Source organism: Vipera berus, assembly GCF_964194415.1.
Source record: "Vipera berus genome assembly, chromosome: 6".
In the NCBI taxonomy this organism is placed as follows: Eukaryota; Metazoa; Chordata; class Lepidosauria; order Squamata; family Viperidae; genus Vipera; species Vipera berus.
In genome coordinates, this window is record NC_138208.1 from 23,565,342 (window position 1) to 23,583,674 (window position 18,333).

General features: G+C 36.6%; 2 protein-coding genes across 5 annotated transcripts in view; both read left to right on the plus strand.

The window, feature by feature from the left end:
* CADPS2 (calcium dependent secretion activator 2) overlaps nucleotides 1–18,333 on the plus strand; it is a 373,090-nt gene that overhangs the window by 111,785 nt on the left and 242,972 nt on the right. For all 4 annotated transcript variants that reach the window (XM_081331670.1, XM_081331671.1, XM_081331672.1 and 1 more), the window contains exon 3: nucleotides 5,885–6,217. In XM_081331670.1, the coding sequence (XP_081187796.1) occupies nucleotides 5,885–6,217 (333 nt within the window). The remainder of the gene's footprint in view (nucleotides 1–5,884; nucleotides 6,218–18,333) is intronic.
* On the plus strand, nucleotides 1,889–2,941 carry RNF148 (ring finger protein 148; the record flags this gene model as incomplete). Its single annotated transcript, XM_081331892.1, has 1 exon — nucleotides 1,889–2,941. One exon carries the CDS (start codon nucleotides 1,889–1,891, stop codon nucleotides 2,939–2,941), a length of 1,053 nt encoding a protein of 350 aa, XP_081188018.1.

Here is an 18,333-nt window from a genome sequence, read left to right on the forward strand (position 1 = left end):
TAGATTTTGTTTAGAGAGAATTTGAACATTTCTCCTTAGGAAGGAAAAATATTGAACCCTGTAAGGAACCCAAAGACTTGTGCTTAGAAAAATGCTTTGCCAACTTCTGCTTGGTGTGAAATTAACATCTTGCTTTTGCTAGATAAGGAAATTGTGAGACTCTTTATTGTATACAAGGTCCTGTTACAAAGTTCAAGAGAAAAAAAAACACTGTCCATTCTTCCACAAATATTTAATTTCCCTCATTTATGTTTTGAGCCCCTGCCTTTTTGAACCTGAACGTTATATTAAGTTGTTCCTTTCTATCCTTTGAAATTATTATGTATTGGGATATCTTGAAAAATGTCAGCTATCAGTCTTCTGAATTAGCAGAAAACAGTCTCAGTGAGTTTCATGGCAGTTCCTGGATTTGAACAAAGTCCACCAAGCCAACTCTAAACTTTTGTCTTTTTGTAAAAAAAAGAAAAAAAGAAAGAAAAGCCTCTCAATTTCTGTTCAGTAAAAGCAGTGTGTCTATGAAAACAAGAAAAGCAAACAGTTGGCAGAGATCTCTGCTGCTATGTATGAAGTATGTGCATAGAAATAAGCAAGAATCATTCCTGCATTTTTTTATTTTATATATACATACAAACACACATACACACACACATGGACATAATATTTTCATCTTTGCAACTTTTTGCAAAGAGGTGCTTCAGACGATATGGGAACATATGAAGCACCTTTTTTCAGAAAATAGTTAAAGCAGCCACATCTTTTTCCAGCCTCAATGCAAAAGCATCTAGCTGTTTTAGCTTGTGTTATTTGGTTCTTTCTAGCAAAGCAAAAGGGCTGCACATACCTATGTTTCCAAAGACAGTAGGGAGTGGTTTCCAAGCAGCCACTGAGAATAAAAAAAAATGCAGCCACTTTAAATATTTTGAGAAGAGGTATTTGTACACACCTCTGGACATTCCAAAGCACTTCTCTGCAAGGAATTGCATAGCCCTAATATTTTCAGATCTGATCAGTTGTATATATTGCCAATTTAATGTTTATGAAATTAGAGGTGGGATGATGGGAATGATTTCTTCATCTGCTCAACCCCCCCCCCAAAAAAAACTAAATGTCTATGAGTTTTTGTGGAAACTGATCAAAGAGAGAAGCGACCTGAAATTAAGGAGAAACTTCCTAACTGTGAGGACAATTAACCTGTGGAACAGCTTGCCTCCAGAAATTGTGGGTGCTCCATCACTGGAGGTTTTTAAGAAGAGACTGGACAGTCACTTGTCTGAGATGGTATAGGTTCTCCTGCTTGAGCAGGTGGGTGGACTAGAAGACCTCCAATATCCCTTCCAGCTTCTGTTCTATTCTGTTCTGTTCTATTGATATATATGTTAGCATATCTTTATATGCTGCTGAACTGTAAGTTAACAAAGTAAGAGTACTTAGCTGTTCTTGTTTGATCTTAAAAAGCTAAGCAATTTTAAGAGTACTTTACTGAACTTTAAAATGCAGTATTATGCATTCTCTCAGCATATTCACATTAAATGACAAGACCCCAGATACTGTATACCTTGCGGTTTGTGTAACTTATATCAAAATGTTTATTTGTTTTTAAATAGTGTAATTTTATATAAGATAAAGCCCAAGAGTCCTGCTTGGCAAACTGTTAATGATGTCACAATTTCATTACTTAACAATAAATGACTTCATTGGAAGGAGACAAAAAACCCTGTCAAATCTTTATCTAGGCAACATACTTGCAGACAGACCCTTCAGCTTGTTTCTCCAGAATTTTTGAGATGGGTTTTTGGTATCTCACTGGAAATATCATTCAGTTCTGATGTGCTGATGATTTTTATTGTCTTTGAGTTATTGGCTCTGGGACTGCTTAACAGATGTCAGCATGAACTTACTTGGGGCTGCCACTGAAAGAAGAAAGATAAAATCATTATGCTTTCTATACCTTGGCATCTGTCTTGGGCTCCACCTGCAGAGTTCAAAAGCTGACAGCTTTTGGATTGCCAATATTAACATATCATTTCAAGTTGGGAATCGGACTGTATGGGAGATTGCAGAAAATGGAGTGTTCGCCAAAGCCTCACCCTTGAAGAAGGTGTCCGGCATCGTGATAGCTGCAGAGGAGCCCCATCAAAATGCTTGTAGTTCTGTAACAAATTTTAAGTCAGAAAATGCAGGATGTTGGATAGCACTCATCATAAGAGGGCAGTGTTCATTTACAAAAAAAATCAGTGTGGCTGCAGAAAAAGGAGCAGTTGGTGTGATCATCTATAATTATCCTGGTACAGGTAACAATGTGTTTCCAATGCTTAACTTTGGGAAGGAAGGCCCTGTGGCTCTTATGATTGGCAACCTGAAAGGCATGGACCTTCTGCATCTAATTCAGAATGGCATCAAAGTGATGGCAACCATCGATGTTGGAAAGCACTGTAACCCATGGTTAACCCGTTATATGGGCACCATTTTTATCCTTTCCTCTATAGCTGTAGCATATTGCACCTTTTATTGTGCTGGAAAGCTACGACGAGCAAGGAATTTGATACAGAGATGTCAGCAGGAGCTCGATATTACTAAAGCCATCAATCATCTTGAGCTTCGTACATTAAAAGAGGATGGCAAAGAAGTTGGATCAAATGGCGACAACTGTGCAGTGTGTTTAGAAATGTACAAGCCTAAAGATGTAGCCCGTATTTTGCGTTGTGGGCATCTTTTCCACAAAATCTGTGTTGATCCTTGGCTTTTAAAGCACCAAACATGTCCTGTGTGTAAGTGGAACATGCTTGGAAATGTGGAAAGGATTACAGCTACAGTAGAACCATTCAGTGTTCAGCTATCAAATGAAGCATCTTCTGCTATCAATTCTCCTAATGAAGCCATCTGTCAAGAAGTACCTGCAGGAATTGATAAAGGCTCAAAAGCTCAATCTGGGGACAAATGATTATTTCAATCTTGATTGTCTTGATTAAGATTGAGCTTAAGGTGTGTGAAATAAAACATTACCTTTGATTCTGTTTAGCTTGTTTGCTTTATGACAATATCTTTTCTCCACAAACTTGGGAAGCTTCTTTTGAATTGTGTTCTAAAAATATTCAATGTGATTTTGGAAATCAGAGTTTGATATCTTAACTTTTGGATTTGAAGAATTCCAGCTACAGTTGTTAAATTCCTAACAATTTAGAATGGTTTTTATATTGTTTTAGGATGATAATTTACTGGTAGCCCTTGACTTACAACCACAATTGAGCCCAAAATTTCCATTGCTAAGCAATGACTTTTTTTTTGCAACAGTTGTTAATTGGATGCAATTGTTAAGTGAAACATGCAATCTTTAAATGAATGTGGCACTGACTTTGTTTGTCAGAAGCCAGCTGGGAAGGTTAATGTGATCACATGACCCTGGGACAGTGCAACTCTCATCAATATATGCCAGTTGACAAGTGACCGAATTTTGATCATGTGACCGTGAGGATGCTGCAACAGTCGTAAGTGTGAAAACTGGTCATAAGTCACAATTTTAATGCTATTGTAACTTTGAACAGTCACTAAATGAATGGTTGTAAGTTGAGGACTACCTTAGTTATTTTTGAATGCTTTGGAATTCCACCTAAAACAGAGGTGAAAAAGAGAAAAATTAACTTGCGTTTTCTCTAATTCTATTTAATAATGTATGTTAATGTTTTGCAAATTTAAAAAATGTATTTAAATATATCACTTTTTATTTTTAATAACATTTAGTTACTACATTCAAGAAAATGTATAGCCCATTGGTTGCCTTTGTTCTGATGTACATGTAGGCCCAAGAGGCTTGGATTCAGTAGAAATTTTAAAAGTTAGATCTCCATATGCATTGTTTAAGAATAGAAACCATGTTGTAGTTGTGGTTCCATCTCCTACCACAAATATCCAATTTCTATATCACTGTTATAAAACAAGCATGTTCTAATGAGTCACTTGTCTCTTACACATACAAAAAACCTCCGAAGAGCAATGGCCAACGTTACATAGTTCTTATATAGGAGACCGCCCAAAGGCAATCTGAGCACAAGTGCACATCTACTGATCCTATTAGAAGTGAAAATTGGAAAATTGCAATGGAGATAGAAACAAAACAACACCAAAGAGACAGCTATATCAACTGAAAGTGGAGAAGACACCCTAGCTCCCTCTTTTGAAAATGCAGAATTTCTACAGTACTTTGATATTCAAGGGTACCAAATTGCCTTTCTTCAAATAAGCTGACCCTGTGTCCTTTTGGGGGGGAGGGAAGAACATTGATACCAATGCAGATAATCATCCTTGAGCAAGTAGTTCAGAAACCTCAACCATGAGAATGATATTTATTAGGCACAGCTGCTTCTGGAATGTTGTTTTCAACCTTCATTAAAAGATCATTATCAGCTCAGAATCTACACAGCATTTTGCTTATATACTTGTTATATTTCATAACTTCCTCATCCGCCACTCTAATGGAATAGAATTTTTTTTAGGGATACGTTTGAATAGTACTGGACATAAGACATTGAAGCATTAATTGAGCTACTTTTGTGGCAAAACAAGGAGAGCCTAAAGAATGGTGGAGGTACAGTCCCCTTAATAGAGTTACTCAAATTAGAACTTATATGTGATTGGATGAAACAGCCAGGCATTTCATTGGACATAACATACTACATGCCTTATGAAGTCAGTGAGACCAGTGTGATTATGACATAATGGGACAAGACTTCAAAGATAATAAAGATTTGAAAGAAAGGCAGTCCATAGTGTTTTTCAGGGAATTACTTTCTTTAGCTTTTGTAGAGCTCTGCTTATTCCCAGTGTCTTTTCCCAAGTTATTCAGCATTTCTTGGTTTCTTAACTGTTCTGTGGCTAAACTGACAGTGTAATTTTCCTGGGAAAGTCTTTTTGTAATGGAATAGTTGCCTGTTTTGATGCTTTATATCGGAGCCAATGTTTTCTTTTCCCTGACAAGATATATGTGGGTTAAGGGTTTCTAACTTAGTTCTCCAAAATCCCCTACAATAGACAGAGTTTGCAGACCCAAATTTGATCAAATGCAGCATACTTGCTACATACTATGCTTTTCAGAATATAGCCTAAGATTCTACATTATATTCTGCTAGGTAACCATGTAGCATTTTTTTTCCGTTTTGTCTTTTGCCTTATGTAATGAATTAGCTGCCCACAGCTTTTCAGATAGAATCAAGATGGTTGGGTGTCTTCTGTCAGGACTGAAATTTTTCCCCATTCCTCTTCTGCTATGGCACCATATATTTCTTTTACTCATTGCTATTTTTATTTGGATTAATGTCATGGGCGGTCCTAGCCAACTGAGGATCACACTGTGAGTGAGGAGGATGTTATGATGCAATAACATTTTTAGAAAACTCTGGCCTTTGTTTTCCACCAATGTCTTGAAGAAAAATCACGCTTACCAACAGGAAGATACCTGTTTAGGTATATTCCAACAATACATAAATTTATGTTTAGGCTCAGTCATAGAAAAATCATTCAGGGATGTAAATAAATTCAGATACGTTTTGGTTCAGACATGCAATTTCTTTAGAAAAATGGTGAAGTGCATGAGAAAAATAATTTGGATCAACTGCAAGTTGTAATTGCATAGTTATCTGAAACATGGTTTAAACATGCTCAGCATAAGTAAAACTCAGTAGCTGTTGAATGATAAGATTTTTCTTGTTTTAGTGCTCTGGAAATAGTTTGTCACTGCCTGCTTCCAGAATGTTTTTACCTGACATGAAATGTCCAGATGGTTCCTTATCCAAGCACTAAAATTGCTCCATAGCACAATAGTCTTCAAAAATCTATTTGCCTGTTCTCCCACCTACCTTTGTTCTAATGTGTTTCTTCTTTTGTTCAAAAGGTTTTCCTCAAGAGTGACCGAGTTGCTAGGATGGTCCACAGTGGCGGATGCTCAGCAAATGATTTCAGAGATATTTTTAAGAAGAACATAGAAAAAAGAGTCCGGAGCTTGCCTGAGATAGATGGATTAAGCAAAGAGACTGTGCTAAGTTCTTGGATAGCCAAATATGATGCTATTTACAGGGGAGAAGAGGATCTGTACAAACAGTCCAACAGGATGGCTTTAAGTGCTGTATCTGAACTCATCTTAAGCAAAGAACAACTATATGAGATGTTCCAGCAGATTCTAGGTGTAAAGAAATTGGAGCATCAATTAATCTATAATGCCTGTCAAGTAAGTAATTCATCTCAGTTCACCTGTATTCATGGAATGTTCCATTCATTTCCTCTTATTAGATGTCCAGTTCACAAGATCTTTCTCTCTTCCTGTTATATAGATCAGGAAGATGTTTACTTTCCTTGTAGAATTTGCATTGGGAGAGCTTTGGACAGCAGAACTGAAAAATAATAAATACTCAATGGCAATGAAGTTTACCCTTCCTTGAATGCCAGTCACTTTTTTTTTTTTGGTAATGATTAGTCCCCTATTCTCTGTTTGCCCATATGCTGGGTTTTTGCAGGAGGTACACGCAGTTGTAATTTCCTGCCCAATTCTAGTTGTGCAGGAGGAAAACAGATTTTCTTTTCTTTTCTTCACAAAGGGCAAAGAATGCTGAATATTTCCTCCATATAGAAACCTAGTACAAAAGAAAGACTCCATTTTTTTCCTTTTTCCCTATCATCTTTCCCCCCTGTGGTTTCTCCCCTGTCATTATGGCTTGGGCTAGAAGTACTCATGCATAAAAGAAACTATAGAATTCAATGCAGTAGCACTGTGAGTAGCTGCAGCTCATTATAAATATGTCTGTTTACTGCTCTTGAAATTCTCATTCTTCAGCAATGGCCATTAATTGTGGATCAGTCATAATGGATGACTTATTGGTAGGTGATATTACTGTGCCTCTTGCATTGTTTGGTCTTCTAACATCATTTCATAGCAACATTTTTTTCTTTCTGTTTGTTGAGTGTGCTCATATAAATGCATCTATCAAAGACATATGAATGCATCTATCACTTAAGGTAATCACTTTGTGCATTTGAAGGCGAGCTTTCTGGCTCAATTTATTTATTCATCCATCCATCCCCAAGGATTGCAAATTGTTTGTTGGTAGGTAGGAGGAAGGTGTGTGTGTGGTTTATTCCATTGTGTTTATTATTGGAGAATATTATGTAAAAATAAAACATTGAGGATTGATATTATATGATGAATAGTGTGTATTTTCTCTTTTGGCTTGAATAATATTGTCCTTGAAAATTGCAAATGAGAGTTTCTGCTTCAAGGCTATCATTTAAACAAAACCTTAAAGTTAATCAAGAACAGATCTGCCATATATTCAGGGACAACCTAGTTTCCCCATTATCTGAGATTTTTTTTTATTTTTGGTGTGTAGAATTGTAACACAGCATTCATTCCTGGTAAATGTTTTATAGCAAATAAATCCATAGTAATTTATCCATTACTGCTGGGGAGGTACTGATAACACCTTCTTGACACATAGTTGGCCTAGCTACTTCTTGTATTTCTCTCATACACTCTTCATTGAACATGAATGCAAATATTTTATAAACATCCACACCCTTAAAAATGTCTAGGATACTACTGTTTCAAAATGCCCCAAATAATCACTGCCCCTTGCTCAGCTGTCTTACATTGTAATATTGATATTTCAGTATTATAATAAAGAAAAAAAATCAGCTATTTGCATCAGTCTTAATTGTTAAACGTCAGTTACAGGACATTCATTTATAAAAGAATCATTGGTAGATAACACACGTGGGTATCTGTTAGAAAGTTGGCAATTATAGGAAGACAAAGAGGAATATTAAAAGCTGCACCACTCCAATTGCCTATAAAAGTGGTCCTTGATTTACAACCATTCAGTGACCGTTCAGTGTTGAAAAAAAAATGACTTATGACCAGTTTTCACACTTTTGACCATTGCAGCATCCCAATAGTCATGTGATCAAAATTCAGGTGCTTGGCAACTGGCATGTATTTATGACAGTTGAACTGTCCCAGGGTCATGTGATCACCATTTGTAACTTTTCCAGCTGACTTCTGACAAGTCAATGGGAGAAGCCAGATTTGCTTAATAATTACATGATTTGCTTAACAACTGCAGTGGTTCACTTAACAACTATGGCAAAAAGTCCTACGGGAGAAGGGCGGTATATAAGTTTAATTAAATAAATAAATAAAAATAAAAATAAAAAGGTCGTAAAATGAAGGCACAACTCAATAAAAAACAGTCTTGTTTAGCAACAGAAATTTTGAGGTCAGTTGTGGTCATAAATTGAGGACCATCTGTAGTGCAAAATGCTAGATTTTTCTGCCTAAACAGAATATCCCCATTATGAAAATAAGCCAGATGCAAAGAAAATAAATATAAGCTGATGACTCTAGGATTCTAATCATTTGGGGAAATGATGCTACACTTATTTTACCTTAAAACATTTGGTTGAAAGCAGTCCAGGTTCAACAGTCTCCAAACTATATAAGACTCATTTCTGCAAAAGAGTGGTATACTTACATATCTGCCTCCTACCTGACTTTACTTTGACTGTATAAATCTGTGTGTTCTTCCAGGACAATCTGCTTGCATATGTGCTTGGCTAGCTAAAACCAAATATTGATATCACTTGCACATGCACAATATGAAATTTGCCAAGTGTCAAAAGGAATGAAGTCACATGCTGCTTCTGTCTGTAATTGAGTATCATGCAATCCCATCTTCTGCTTTCTGAAATAACTGCTTGCTCTTTTTGAGTAATAGCTTTTTCACAAAAAGTGTGAACATAACTCCTGTGCTCACTGTTAAGTGCATGTAGTCTGAATAAAGTAATTTTTTTAAAAAAATCTGAAAATGTGAGTTCCTAATATAGCAGTATTAGGATAAATTCTCTTCAAATCACAATTTATTAATGCTTCCTAGGAGATTGTTAAAGAAAAGGTCAATTTTTAATAATAATGCTAATGTTTTTTAGACATTTCATCTCCTCCTCTTTAAAAAAAACCCAGTTTTTACAACCTACCCACATGTTTTTTAGTGCAGTTATTTAGCTTGAATCTGAAGTCAGCTTTTTTACATTATGCCCTATTCTGATCAAGCAGAACTTGCAATTTTGGAATAAAATGTTTTATATTGATAACACCTACATGTTGTTATGGTAATATTTCATGATAAAAATTCTACAATTCCCAAAGATAAATTGTAGAATAGGCTTTCATGAAAGGAATTAGATTGTCTGGTTCCATTTTTGTTTGGTGAAAATTTAATTTTCTTTTTCTACATGGTGAAGACACATAGGGAGAAAAAGCCTTAGTCTGCAAATCTATTTATTTCTTGACAAAATAAAGCACCTAAGGTATAGGAATGGCTGTTCTTGGATATTTCACAAACTGGTGTGGCATTAGAACATCCTGGTGTGATTCATATTAGATTCATGGAAATGCTTATAGTCAGTGCTTTTTTTGTAAAAGAAAAAGGTGCCGGAACTCACACATGTCATACAACTCACCTTGCCTACCCTACAAGGTTCCATCCAAAAAAGGTTCCGGAACTCCGTTCTGAGCGTTCTATGAGAAAAAAAGGCCTGCTTATAGTCATTGGTTACTGAGGGATGTTCCATAATTTTCATTGTTAGAACCATTCCTATTACATGGCTTTTCAAAGCAGAATATTTACAAATGAATATGGAAACCTTGTTTTCAAGAGGAGGAGTATTAGTTCAATTTGGCAATTATGAACATTATTAGGGGTTTTATGTGTGTATATTTGTATGTATGGGAATATTTGAAAAACAGAGGTTTCAAATGAGGATCCCTCAGTGGCGGCATTAGGTGTCTTTAAACCATGCCTTTTTTCTCTATCCTGATGTTTCTGAACCTTGCCAGCTTTAAGATGTCTGGATTTCAACTCACAGAAAGCCCCAGCCAGTGTTTTGACTGGGGAATTTTGGGAATTAAAGTCCACACATTTTAAAGTTGGCAAGGTTGGAAACACTGCTCTGGTCCTTAGAGTTCTCTGTGGTCATGCCATTGAAAATTAACAGTGCTATACTATTTCCCACTTTTTTTAAAAAAAAAGAAATAATAAAAATAAATTAAAATCTAGTGGCCTTGTACCTCCAAGGGTCATCACTATGTCACCTCACCCTATTACTTTGGAACCCCTGGAGTCTGGAAAAAAAATTATCACTATTCACATAGGTTTTCCTCTTAATCCTAACCTGTCTTTAATAAAGATTACTTTAAACAATTGAAGGAAATACTCAATTAAAATTGTCTATTTAAGGGTTTTTTCCAAAAGACATCTCCTATTTTTTATTTAAAAAGCCACTGCAAGAAACCTGGATGAAATTAGAATTAAATAAAATCATACTGTCTTATATGCTATCCTTACATACATATTCAAAATTTGATTTTTAAAAAATATATAAAAAGCCAAAGTTTATTTAACAGACGCACTTCCTAATTATAGGCGATGTGTGGCATTGTCATAAAAACATAACATCTTCACACTCTGGGCCCAACTGACCATGTTGTTAGTGATCAAGGTAACAGATTGGAGCAGGGGTCTTCAAACTTGGTCCTTTTATGACTTGTGGACTTCAACTCCCAGAATTCCTCAGCCAGGCATGCTGGCTGAGGAATTCTGGGAGTTGAAGTCCACAAGTCATAAAAGGGCCAAGTTTGAAGACTCTTGGATTGGAGAGATTCTTCTGAAGAGTTGGTGATCAAGGTAACAGATTCCTTAAAGTGACAGAAAAATGCAATTTATTCAACTGGCATCCCAGTGTTTCATTTTAACCAGTAATAACCATATAAATCATTTGAATCTTGTGGGATTTAATACCTTGGCTCAGGAAGAAAAGCAGAGTATTAACACCATTACAACCAACATTATTTCCAACTATGTTAGAAAGATGTTGAAAATCAAAGAGAAGCATGAAAGGCAGGCTGGAGACTATTGTTTGGCATCTAGAATCTTGTTGTTTTTTTTTAAAAAAAAAGTAGATGAATGCATTCAGGAGAAATAAAAGATCAGCCCACTTTATCTGCAATCAGGCCTGTGAGATTTTTTTTTGTTCCACCACAATATATGAACTCCTCTTTTAAAAAACAATTTACACACATATTTTAAATAATGATTTTCACTCTAGTTTCATTTGCTTTAATTTAGAAAGGTAAAGATACACATGACTATCAATGACAACATTTCTAAGTAAGAAAATGGTTCTGCTTTCCTAATCGCTACCTGTCCATCCTGGTCAAAGGAAGAAACATTTCCTTGAAGTCATTATTGGATGAAACTGAATTCTGAGTTAGCAGAAGTAAACTCTATATATTTTTTTCTCTTTCATGCTCTTTTTACCTTATGCCTGGGAGAGACATAGCAAGCAGGCTCTAAGAATCTGATTTTCTTGACTCCTCAACCTTTTCTTTTCATGGTTTCTTATCAGGAGCAAAATGTTTTTGTTTGAATCTGGGGACAATTCCATAAGAACATTGATCTCAAAGTAATTATACCACGGGTCGGCAACCCGCGGCTCCAGTGCCGCATGCGGCTCTTTGAGCCGTCTCCTGAGGCTCCCAGTCGCCCGGTGCGCGTGCACCTCTTCGAATGGGCAGTGGTGCGCACGCACCTCTCCAAATGGAGAGTGGCACCGCCCGTTTGTAGACGTGCGCGCGCACCTCTCCGAATGGGCAGAGGTGCGCGTACACCTCTCCAGACCTTTGGAGAAGTGCACCCGCACCTCCGCCCGAACAGGCAGTGGCGCCGCTCGTTGGGAAAGCTGCCGCGGCCTGTTTGCACAGCTGCCGCCTTCAGAGGAAGGCGGCAGCCTGCAAACGGGCCGCGGCAGCTTTCCCAACAAGCGGCGCCACTGCCCATTCTGAGAGGTGCGCGCGAGCGGAGGTGCGCGCACACTTCTCCAAACCTTTGGAGAGGTGCGCACGCACCTCCGCGCGAACGGGCAGCGGCACCGCTCTTTGGGAAAGCTGCCGCGGCATGTTTGCAGGCTGTCGAAGGCGGCAGGTCTGCAAACGGGCCGCGGCAGCTTTCCCAACAAGCGGCACCGCTGCCCGTTCCGAGAGGTGTGCGCGCACCTCTCCGAACGAGCGGATTTATTATTATTATACCATTCAACATTCAACACAATAGGTTCTTTAATTTACCCTTTAAAGATGACTCATACAGAAAAGGTATACATTGTCTTATATTCATTTTTGGTTCCTATGCCAGTTCTATTTTTAAAGAATATTTTCCTTACTTAGAACATTGTGAATTCTTTTTTTTAAGAGACAGAAGATGCAAACATATCCTTTATTAAATCAAACATGAACTTCCTAATCCAACAGATCCCCATGTGAAAGCTTTGTTAAAGTCAATGTGTGCGAACATTAAAATTGCAGATTGCAAAATTAAAACTGCAGATTGTTGCAACTACCTCTGTTGAGAACAATTGGTCATAAATAGAGCTTCCATATGAAGAAGCCTGCTCTCACTGTGCTATTGAAAACCTGCATAGCAAGGCACTTGTCAGTCACCAAAGATAAGCAAAGCAGCTTGCTGTAATTTGCCAGTGTTCACAATTTAAGATGCATTGTCACCTTGATTTTGTATATAACTCAGCTTTCCTTTATTTATTCATTAGTTTTAAGATGAACTGATAAAAATTGGTGGAGCAAATGCATAGTTTTAGAATTGTTTAGTACATGTTGATTACTCATTAACTCTCTGCCCAGCAGCAGTTATAAAGGAGCACAGCTTATCATTTATATTTATTGGTTTAGGCATAGGTTGGATCTATAAAATATTATATATCTGACAAACACTTTTTCATTGAAGAAATAAAATACTATCTTAATTTCATATTACAGATACTTTCACACTCCTTGCAGTAAACTGTGCAAAAAAACCTCTCCTTGAATCCTGTACACTCTAAAGTACAACTTTGCGTTGTGATTGCCTTCTTTGTGACTTTAAAAGTAAATTGAAGAATCCATTACAGCTTTAACTTTTATGTTGGAAAAAAGGAGTTTCCTGCGTAATGAAGTATACTGCAGAAGAAACTAATTTGCTGATTCTCATTTTGAGTAGGGATTATTCACCCTGTTTTCCATTATTTTGGATTTTAGGAGATTAAACTGTATTAGTTTCATTGCTATGGTTGGTTTAATTAAATTTGTACAACCAGGCACCCTACCAGTGGCAAGACTGCAATAGACCAGGCTAATGTAATGTTTGTCACAATTGTACTTTGGGGGGCTGTTCACCTACTTATGTGCTTCAGTTGTGGAAATAGATGTAAACAATCTGTGGCCAATATGTGAAGATAAAAGAGCTGCTTCAGAATATTAACATTCCTCAGTGGGATTCTTAGGAAATAAATGTTGGGTTGCTTTTCTTGCTGTGCTTCCCTCTCAGGATTGGTTGGTTTGAGATGTAATGCTAAACCACTGAGCATAGCTTCTCCAGATTCTTCCCTCCTACCCAGGATACCTGCATAAAACATAGAAATTTTGTTTTCATTTTAGTTAATCATAATTTACCATGTCATTAAAAGACACTAAAAGACACTAAAAAGCAGAGACATCACCCTGTCAACAAAAGTGCGTATAGTCAAGGCTATGGTCTTCCCAGTTGCAATGTATGGCAGTGAAAGCTGGACCATAAGAAAGGCTGAGCGCCAAAGAATTGAAACCTTTGAACTATGATTCTGGAGAAGACTCCTGCAAGTCTCTTGGACTGCAAGGCGATCAAACCGGTCAGTCCTAGAGGAGATCAATCCTGACTGCTCTTTAGAAGGCCAGATCCTGAAGCTAAAACTCAAATACTTTGGCCACCTAATGAGAAGGAAGGAGACACTGGAGAAGAGCCTAATGCTGGGAAAGATTGAGGGCAATAGAAGAAGGGGATGACAGAGAATGAGGTGGCTGTATGGAGTCACTGAAGCAGTAGGCGTGAGCTTAGATGGACTCCAGAAGATGGTAGAGGACAGGAAGGCCTGGAGGAATGTTGTCCATAGGGTCGCGATGGGTCGGACACGACTTCGCAGCTAACAACAACAACCATGTCATTCTTAATTCAAAGAATCCTTACAACCCCAAAATACAGTTGATAAAGTTGCCTCATTTTAATGAATTATGGTTAGAATTGTACAGCTGCTAATCTGGGTTTTTAGAAGTTTTTGATCTCTTTATAATGTATCAGCAGTGCTTTTTTCTAAAAAAAAAAAGGTGCTGGAACTCTCATCTTGGCGGGCGCAGGAGGCGGGGTGGGTGGGGATGGGGCGCTGCTGCAGTCACAGGTGCGAAGGGTGTTGGCAGCGGGCTCTCCCCCCGGGGCTGGAGTCGGCGCGGCTGGTGCTGTGGGAGCAGCAGAGCCCACTCTATATGGCGGGGCTGCGTGGTGCGGGCAGCGGAGGTGGTGTGGGTCAGGCAATGTTTTAATCTTATGATTTTAAAAATATATTTTTTTTCTATTGTAAGTTTCCCCAAACCTCGCCATGTGGATTGCATACAAATATTATATAATTGGTAAATAAAGGTAGAACATATGTTAAATATACATCAAATTATAATATGCTTCCCTACAAAGTCAATTCTTGCTCAATGACAGACCAAGGAGTTAACTCGGAAAGGCAAGAGGAAAATCTAGAAGAGATCTGTGCAACTTGTAGAATGGAAAGGCCCACACTGATAAATTAAAAATCTTTGTGGTCTGCAAAGGAATGCTGGAGGGCTAATCAATGATTTGGTGACTAGAGGAGCATCTACAGTGTTGGAGTTCATGGTCATGGTAAGCCATGGAGGCACTAGGCAACATGACTTTCAGGGCAGTGGTGGTAATTTTATTAGTTTTTTAAAAAAGTCTGTGCTCTGTCCAAGGGTCTTGGTAGGCTGTATGTACAAGCCTGGTCTAGAATTTATTTTGGAGCATTCAACTATCTAGAGCAGGCATGTCAAACTCATTTTGTTTGAGGCAACTTCTTATAAAAGAATTGCCATTAATTTGTTTTAATAAAATAATTTAAATCAATTTTTCACTTGATTTCAAATTAAATGAATTATATTGGTTGACAATGAGATTCTTTTTTTTAGTACAATTGCCAAATGCAATAAACTGGTTTTAGGTATATGTTACTGGAAGGAAAAACCAATCCCTGCTGCATTACTGATCCCATGTATGCAGGTATCCTTAGGGTGCCATAGTTATGGATGAGAAATATTGGTTGCAAAATTGGCATTTCTGGATGTAATACAGATATTTTGGACTTATTTTTGTTTCTTTGCATATTTGATATTTTTAAAAAGACATATGCTACTGACTACGCTTATGCACATATGTAACATGATCACTGCTTGTCCAAAATTTTACTATACAGATAATACCACCCAAAATTATTTTAGCCTTTTTAATAAATGTTGTTATTGATGTTAAGCTCACCATGGAAAACATCATATATTGTTATGTATATGCTAGGTTAATTATTTAAAGACTGAAGTGCAACATAACTAGATTCTAAATAATCTATTTTTCAAAACACACAACAGTCCAAACAGTAAAAGTAAAGTCCAAATTAAGAATATTTCATTCTTAAGAATTGTTTAGATTCAAAATAGTTTTCAAGAGTGTACAAAAGATACTATTTTTTTCTAGAATCAGCTAAATTAGACATACTACATTGAGAAAAATGTTTCTCATTTCTTTCCTGTTACCTTTATTGATTTCATTGCAGAGATGTTAACATAGGAAATAGATTATTTTGTTATCTAATTTTACCTTCCAAAAGACAGAAACAGATGAAAAATGTGAGGTTCTTTCCTGTTGGCTTTTTTGAATTAGCTGTTTTAGATTCTAAAAGTTTAGTTCCTAAAAAAGTAATCCTGTAAATAATTTTAATGTCCTCCTCTAGTGCAGGCTCTTTTATGACTCAAGGACTTCAACTCCCAGAATTCCTGAGCCAGCATGGCTCAGCTTGGAAACCTCTCTCTTTCTGCTCAGCATGGCTGGCTCAGGATTTCTGGGAGTTGAAGTCCATGAGTCATAAAAAAGAGCCAAGATTGCTAGCCCTGCAATAGGCTTAGGAAAGCCAATAAGGGAGCTGGGGTTTTTTTGTTTTTTGTTTTGCAAAAAAAGGTGCTGGAACGCCGTTCTGAGCATTCTATGAGGAAAAAAAGCCCTGTGTATCAGAGAGAATCATGTAAACCTGTGAATATGCTGAATCTCATTACACTGAATTTTACTGTTCAAAACTGTTTTACATGACATTTCATACTGTAACAATTGTCTGATTGGTTCGTTCCAATTTTATGTAAAAGTCTTTCCATATTATTTTAATAGTAGAATTATCTCACACTGACATCATGCAAAATAGTCTGAAGGACACCACTGAAATTCATGTTAAAAGGAAATCTGGAAGGGCAAGAATGTGTTTAACTTAATTTCATGAAGAGATTGGCTAGACTTCTACTTTAGTAGTTTACAGTGATTCTAATATTCTAGTTCCACATGTAAAATCATCATACAAATCAAAATGGAGAGCAGTCAGAGCAATGATACTAAAATAAGGTCCAATAGTAAAATCCTGACCATTTGTCTGACCAGCTTTAATACTTAATAAACAAGTATTTGAGGCAAAGCTTGACCTTTCCTCTAGTTTCCAATCCAATTTCTTAATTCTTTTCATAGACTAATAACAGGATGGGACAGTATCAATTTCTCTGAATTATTTTAAAAGTTTGCACAGATCTGTGTGAGATTCTTTAGCTTGCTGGAATTTTGTATTCTATTTTTATGTTACAAAAATTACTGATGCAGTCTTTTAAACTTTTTATTCCTAAGGATAAAAAAAGCAACTGAATATGTGTATTTACAGTTTGTTTGCAGTATTTTTGGAATTATTCTTAAAAACCATATAAAAGGCAATGAATGGAGATGAAGTTATGAAGTTGTAGGAAAGTAGATTGAAATGAATTGGGGAAAAAGAAGCAGTAGATGTAGAATGCAGGGGGAAATATCTGATTCTTTAGCTGATATTTAGAAAATATGGTTTTCTAAATAAGATTTAGCACTCCAGGAAAACTGCTATTTCATTCTAAGGGGGAGATCAATCCAACCTCATCCATTGGTCTGCAAAGACATAAGCACAGGAACTTTCTGCCTTTTATCAGAAAGAATACTCAGTAACTGTTGCTCTAAGACCATAGATATAGGAGATATAGTAAGTGTTAGAGAATGTCAACCCCATCCTTTGGTTAAAAAAAATAGTGCTTTCAATCCCTATTAATCAGGTTCAAGTTCAGTTCAATCAAACTGCATTAAATGCCTGTTTATAGTTTATAATTATGTTCTGACCTTGAAGAACTGGTCTTTCTACTCTTTATTTTCCCTTTTCACTGAAGTGTTTTTGCACGTCTTTATTTTGGTATGTGTGTCTAACCACCACACCTGTATTTAACTTTTCATTGGAAAACAATTGCCTAAAAAGTGGGATGAGAAAAACCATGAATAAAGTTTGCAGCAAAGGTTGGAATTCTGTATGTTAATTAGTGTTTTAATAATTAAATGATGATCAAGGCTCATTTTTACCTGCTGAATAACGCAGAGGACAAGGGCCAAAGATGTCTCTTTCCACAGTTATTTAGAACAATTTGTCAAGGGACACTTTTTTTATAAACAGTCTGCTTGGGGAACACTGTAGTCTGGAGTACCTTTCCCTTATCTCATGTAGTCCATGATAACCTTTAGATTACATTGCCATTATCCCTGCCTGTGGATTATACTGGGTTGATGTGATGTTATAAAAGTTCTAGAGATTAAATTATATTTTTGTCTCAATGGAATATAACTTTGATATAAGATGGATGATTGTATAAATGTTTTAAAGAAATAATTCATTGGTGGTTTTAGGTCATGTGCCTAATCTCTACATTTTTTTATGAGCAGTCATTCTTTATTTTGTTACCCTGTGGTAAGATGGGCAGCCAATAAATTTGATAAATAAATATTTTTTAAATTTATATTGGGTTTATTTTGGTTGTAAAGTAGCATAATAGAAAGAGCATAACAATTATTCCAAAGCAGAAATAGAAGAAACAAAATATGCTAATAAAATAAAATAAAAATTATTAGCAAAGAATTATAAAAACAACTAAACAAGTAGTCCTTGAGTTATGACCGTCTATTTAGTAACCAAAGTTACAACAACACTGAACAAAGTGTCATACTACTGGACCTTGTATTTACAACAATCACAGCAGCCGTTCAGTCCCATGATCAAAATTTGGGGGCTTGGCATCTGGCATGTGTTTATGGTGGTTGCAATATCCCAGGATCCATGACT